At 49.9% G+C, this 6,119-nt stretch overlaps 2 protein-coding genes across 2 annotated transcripts in view; one reads left to right on the forward strand and one right to left on the reverse strand.

Annotated features, from left to right (window-relative positions):
• Positions 1 to 1,909, forward strand: TMEM200B (transmembrane protein 200B; the record flags this gene model as incomplete). Its single annotated transcript, XM_011955662.1, has 1 exon — positions 1 to 1,909. A coding segment is annotated over one exon (453 nt), but the record flags the coding sequence as incomplete, so codon positions are not given.
• Positions 1,315 to 6,119, reverse strand: part of EPB41 (erythrocyte membrane protein band 4.1) — a 253,110-nt gene continuing 248,305 nt past the window's right edge. Inside the window, exons 17-19 of the mRNA XM_011955664.1 lie at positions 5,625 to 5,729; positions 4,041 to 4,627; positions 1,315 to 3,966 (exon numbers count right to left, since the gene is read on the reverse strand). Coding sequence (XP_011811054.1) covers positions 5,631 to 5,729 — 99 coding nt within the window. The 3' untranslated portion in view covers positions 1,315 to 3,966; positions 4,041 to 4,627; positions 5,625 to 5,630. The remainder of the gene's footprint in view (positions 3,967 to 4,040; positions 4,628 to 5,624; positions 5,730 to 6,119) is intronic.

The following is a 6,119-nucleotide window of genomic DNA, read 5'->3' on the forward strand; positions in this document are numbered from 1 at the left end:
CGGCCCCCCGACGGCCCCGGCTGGGACTGCGCCCTCCTTCCCAGCCCTGGCCCTAGGACTCCCCGAGCCGTAGGCTGCGCAGAGCCAGAAATCTGGGACCCGTCCCCGCATCGGAGTACTTCACCCGTCCCGTCAGTGCGGAGTCTGCGTTCAGAGCCTGCTAATCCTCGCTTGGGGTTACCTGCCCTGCTCAACAGCTACCCGCTAAAGGGCCCCGGGCTGCCCCCACCCTGGGGTCCACGGACGCAGACTGGCCATGTGATCATCACCGTGCAGCCCTCTGGCTCCTGCATTGAACATTCCAAGTCTCTGGATCTGGGCCTTGGGGAGCTCCTCCTTGGGGCCCCAGCAGCTCGGGACTGTGCTCACCGAAGCTGGCCACGGCTGGACCGCCTCAGTCTTGGGGGCTATGCCAAATTGGGAGGAGGAGGGGACTTGGGGGCCCGGGTCTGAAGAGGGGGGAAAACAGCCTGCTCTGAGGCTGCAGCATGCACCATGCTAATAGGACCAGAGGATCAGGGGTCCCAACGTCTAACAGATGTTTCAGTCACATCCCAGGTTAGGGATGGATGCTCTGACCACAGCAGCTGTGAAGGGCATCCTGACCTGCATGTGGGCAGAGAAATGCCAGCTGCACCAGGGCTCAGTGAGCTCGAGAGGGTGTGTTTCACTGTGGAGTGTGGAGGACTCGCCTCAGGAATTTCTTCAGCCTCTGTAAGGGGCCTTAGCCCTAAGAGGGCTGGAGGTCCAGGCCAAGGTGACTGGGAGATTACCCGGCGTCTTGGCAAACTCAAGAAAGTAGTGGGCAAGGGCCCCTAAGACTGGGAGGTAGGGTGGGATGTTGCAGGCTGGGGCAGGCTCCCTCCAAGGCGGCACTGGTGATGGAGTGGGGCCTCTGGGAAGATGGACCATGGGGTGAGACTCTCCACTGCCATCTGGGACGGGGACTGAGGCTTGAACTCCTACCACCTCAATCCCTTTCTTCCCTCAGCCATCTGGGGTATATCCCTCTAGAGCTACACGACTGCCAATGCCTTCATACCGAGGTCTGGGCCCTTCTGCAGACAAGTCTGAGAAGCCCCTTCTCTCCTTCCTTTATCGTGGCCTATGCTGCAGCATCTCACTGCAGCTGGCAAAAGGCATTGGCCAGTTCTCAGAAATCCCTTTACCCAACGTTCAAGCTGCATTTTGGTCAATGTGGGTAACTTACTTTAGAAAATGGCTTGAGTTTAGGTCTCCCCCACCCATATTTAATTTTTCCCAAGTTGCTGGTAGAAGAGAAATTTAAAAGTGGATCAATCCTCACAGAGTCAGTTCTTTTTGTTGTTGTTTATTGAAAAAAATGCAATACAAGAAGCAAGACCAAACACATATCTAAACACTACAACCACTTCTCCTACTACAAAAGGCCAAAACAGCAGACTTGATTATTGCCTGTGTAGTCTAAGGATTCTGCCAATCTGATTCTGCTGCCAGAGTTCCTATTTTTTCAAGAAATGTAAACAACTACTTGATATGATTCATAATTTTTAAAAAATTTACAAAGCTCCTTCATTTTTGTCACCAAAATAATACATTTGAGAGAGATTTGTAGAAACAACCAGCCTGGAGCTGAGATCCTGGGCAGAAATTTCCCGTGAGCATCAAAGGGCATCATTTAGGCCACACCTCTGGCTCCATTTCCCGAGGTCTGTTGTCTCCTCACCCCCAGCTGCCAAGCATCCCCCCAACACACACTGATGGGCCTGGGGGAGGGGGATAGGTCACGGTGCCCTGACGGGTCCCGCAGTTAGGCTCCCTGAGCCCTAGGCTTATAAATACAGGTCTTGCTTTGTGGGTGGGTGCCAGAGTCCTCATGTGGCTTGGAGGAAATCTTTATTTCTCAAATGAAAATAAAATTGCAGCAAGAGTTGTTACTGTGGTGTGTCTGAGTCACTTCAGGAAAACTGTTGCCAAGTTTCTGACCCTGGAAATGTAATTCTCTTCCCCCCTTCACCATTTCTACCTGGACAGAGTCTGTTTTTCTTCACACAAACACATACACACAACTGCAGAAAGAAAAAAAATCCAAACAATTGCCAAACCCTAAGAACTGTTGGCAGAGATGGAAGAAAGGGGAAGAGGCCTGGAAGGACACCCATCTTGCTGGGCTTGTCCAAATCTATGGCTTCTTAGAGGCTGAAAGGCATTAGAGCTCTTCTCATCCAATTTACAGACAAAGAAGCCGAGAGAAGTGAGTTGGTGACAGAGTTGAGGGAAATGTTTAGGCCCCTGATGAATGGTCCTGTGCTGTGAAAGCTGCCACACTGTTCTGGATCGCACGGAATATTCAGTGTGTTAGTTTTTAAAGGGATACTCAGTGCCCCTCTGCCTTTTCCCCATCCTCTTTGTTCCACAGGTCTGGGAGCCCTGGTAGCTCGCTCTACAGGCCATCTGGCTGTCAGGCAGTGGCCATGCACCACGTGTTTGTTTGATGTAAGCTGCATTTCTCACTTGTCACCACTCCTGGCAATATGGCCAGGCTTGGGCACTACCCCAAAGCCCCACCTTTCAGACCCTCTGCCCACAGCCTGTAAGTCTGTTCCTGAGATAGGACAAGCTCTTTCCCCTAGGCCTGTCCCACATCCCACCTGGGCTCTTTCCCTTCCTCCTGTTGTTCATGTCTCACATGGGTACCAAAAGAAAAATGCACACACTCAAAATGAGTTCAAACCAGCCGAAACAAAACTCAGGCAGTGGAGACTTTGGACGATGTTGGGAGAATCAGCTTTAGACATTTATCTTGCTCACTGCCCTTGAGTCCCAGTGACTGCTGCCCAATACCCACTGTCTATTTTAGGAATTTCACTTCTAGCCTGGAACTGGGATTCTAAAAAGCCTCCAGGCCAATGTATTTGTGGGAAGCAGTTGAAAGGTTAGAAAAGTTCTGTTGAATAAAAATGCCCCAAATCGGCCGGGCGCGGTAGTTCACACCTATAATCCCAGCACTTTGGGAGGCCAAGGTGGGTGGATCACCTGAGGTCCAGAGTTTGAGACCAGCCTGGCTAACATGGTGAAACCCCATTTCTACTAAAAATACAAAAATTAGCCGGGCATGGTGGTGTGCACCTATCATCTCCAGCTACTTGGGAGGCTGAAGCAGGAGAATTACTTGAACCTGGGAGGTGGAGGTTGCAGTGAGCCAAGATCGTGCCACTGCACTCCAGCCTGGGCAACAAGAGCAAAACTCCATCTCAAAAAAAAAAAAAACAAGAAAAACTATGCCCCAAATCCTTACCAGGAATTAGGGTATTATCTTTATTTTCAAAAATCAAAACCAAAAAAAGAAAAACTAAGCCCCAAACCCACCACAAAATCAAGCCTTCAAAACCTGACAGACCTCAGCTGGTGAGTGGGAATGAGCAGGGCTGGGGCTTGTACCCTTTGCCGTGTGGTGTCTTGTGAGGAGGATGGCTCCTAAAAGCCAATTCCTTGTTCTAGAAGGGTATCCTCAGGCAGGTTCCTGTTGAGAGAAGAAAGGTCAAAAAAGGAAAACCCACAACCTCTTCTCTGAGCCACATTCCTTGTCATTTGGGATGAAAGAAAGGCCCAGGATCTGACAGAAGTAACCCCATTCCCCTGTGTGAAGTGTACACTCTCAAAACTAGAAAACCTTATTTTAAAAACCTCATTAACTTTCCTTCCCCAAATCACCACTAAAAATGTTCCATTAGAGCTTTTGGCCCAAAGTGCCTATTTTTCTGTGAGATTTGGTCTCCTGAGATGGGAGCTGGGGGAGCACTTAGCTGAGCCACTGCTTCTGATGAGGTAAGAGGGTAGCTGCAGAGGTGAAGGCCACGGATATGTTCAAACATTCACAGTATCAGATATCTGAAGCAACTTCTTATGTCTTTGACCCAAAGAAGCTCCAAAAAGAAAGGAGGGAGAGGAGAAAAACAATACTACATTCTCAGCAGAGGGCTCTGCCTTACCAAAACCACCCACAACAAAGGAACAGGGGGTACTGTTCCAAGGTGTGTGGATTCAGCAGAGGGCTCTGCCTTACCAAAACCACCTGCAACAAAGAAACAGGGGCATCATTCCGAGGTCTGTGGATCAGGGCTGGTGCCGACTGGCATTCTGATACACTCACATCACTGGCTCTGAGAAAGGGCTGGTTCATGAAGTTTCTGCTGTCATCCAAAGGGGATAAGACTAGGGAGAAACGCGGAAGTCCCACTAAGCTGGCTTTGGCCTCCAACACAGCTGACAAGAGTCCCTGGAGGATTTCCTGAAGAATTCCGTGGACCCTGTCAGTGTCTGTTGGGGTTGGAAATAAATGGGCAGAGGCTAGGCTGAAGGGGTTACAAACCACCCAATTAAAAAAACCCAAAAACTCTTAAAACAGTCCATAGAGTGAAAAGTTGAACAATTCTGATGTCCTAATATAGAAAAAGCTCTTCAAAAGGATCAGTGAGATCTAGAAGAATCTCTTGGTATAAACTCGCAATAGAAAATGAAATTAATTTTCTGGTGATTTAGAATAATCTTTAAAGTCTGAAGTCTGACTATGGCAGGTTAGCTTCTTTATCATTTTGCTGGTTTCTCTTGGACGGGAGAAGGGCAGAGAGTTGGGGTAGGTTAGTTCCTAGAGGAAACAAAGAAGCAAAATTTAAATCCTGCAAAGGAAAAAGCTTCCCAGTCTCATTGCCAAGTTCCTATGGCTGTCAGTGACAATGGGGATGTGAGCAGCTTTACAGGGACCGGTCCCCACCTAGTTACACTGGTGGCTTCTTCAAGTCATTTGTAAATTACTTTTAGGCATGAATTTATCTGGATCCCTGGTTCCCAAAAAGCAGCTTCCCTGCTCCCAGCTCTTTACTCTGGTCTCGGAGCTTCAGCCATTCCCTCCCTGCTCTGCATGCCCACCCATCTCCAGACAGCCTGGTCCTGCTCTTCTTGGTTTTGTTTTCCTCTGGCTCTCCCAGGTTCTAGCTCAAAGACACCTGTGACTGGCTGGGCATGGTGGCTCACCCCTGTAATCCCAGCACTTTGAGAGGTCGAGGCGGGTGGATCACCTGAGGTCAGGAAGTCGAGATTAACCTGGCCAACAAGGTGAAACCCCGTCTCTACTAAAAATACAAAAATTAGCTGGGCATGAAGCCCCAGCTTCTTGGGAGGCTAAGGCAGAAGAATTGTTTGAACCCGGGAGGCAGAGGTTGCTGTGAGCTGAGATCATGCCACTGCACTCATCAATCCTGGGCGACAGAGTGAGACTCCGACTCAAAAAAAAAGACTTGAGACAGCAGCGAGCAGAGCAGTAGAGAGAAGAGAGGGGGAAGGTGAAGTGGATTTCCAGCAGGATGCATGAAGACTCAGGACAGGAGGTGACTGGGGGCTTATACCCAAGTTTGGGTCCCTCCTCTTACCCAATACTGCTGGCACTGCTACAGGCTGCTTTAGTTGGAGCCAAATACTTAATAATTTCCTATATCTTCCTCATCAGCCTCTCCTTTGCCTTTATCAAGTCCCAGGGTGGACACCTCTTTGGGGGGATGGGCTCCCAGGATGTCCGAGGGTCCCATCCAGAGCCCTCTCAGGCTGGGACAGTGGGCCCCCCCACCCCCAGCAGGAACGCCCAGTACCTGAGCTCACTCATCAGCAATCTCGGTCTCCTGGTGGACGACCACCTTGGTCACTGACATGTCTGGGTGCTGCTCCTTTGCCTCCTTGATGGCTTGTACAAGAACCTACAAAAGACAGAGAAACAAGGGCCATGAGGCAGAAAATAGCCTGACAGCAAAGGAAGGCAGGGGTCATCATTTCTCTGATGTTCTGACAAATCCAGTACTCCTGTCTGCAGTACCAGGGCAGCTTTGGGCTAAGCCAAGCTGATAATTACCTTACCCACCCTATCCTGCATAGGGAGGCTTCTGGACTGTTAACACAGGGACAGGGAAGGTTAGCGCTGACTTCCAGGAACTAGAGACAGGCTTCAGGGGTCATAGCTGTATCTGTTATATGATCTATTTTTTTTTTTGAGATGGAGTCTCGCTCTGTCACACAGGCTGGAGTGCAGTGGTGTGATCTTGGCTCACTGCAACCTCCGCCTCCCAGGTTCAAGCAATTCTCCTGCCTCA

Source organism: Colobus angolensis, unplaced genomic scaffold (assembly GCF_000951035.1).
Source record: "Colobus angolensis palliatus isolate OR3802 unplaced genomic scaffold, Cang.pa_1.0 Scaffold4, whole genome shotgun sequence".
NCBI lineage: Eukaryota > Metazoa > Chordata > Mammalia > Primates > Cercopithecidae > Colobus > Colobus angolensis.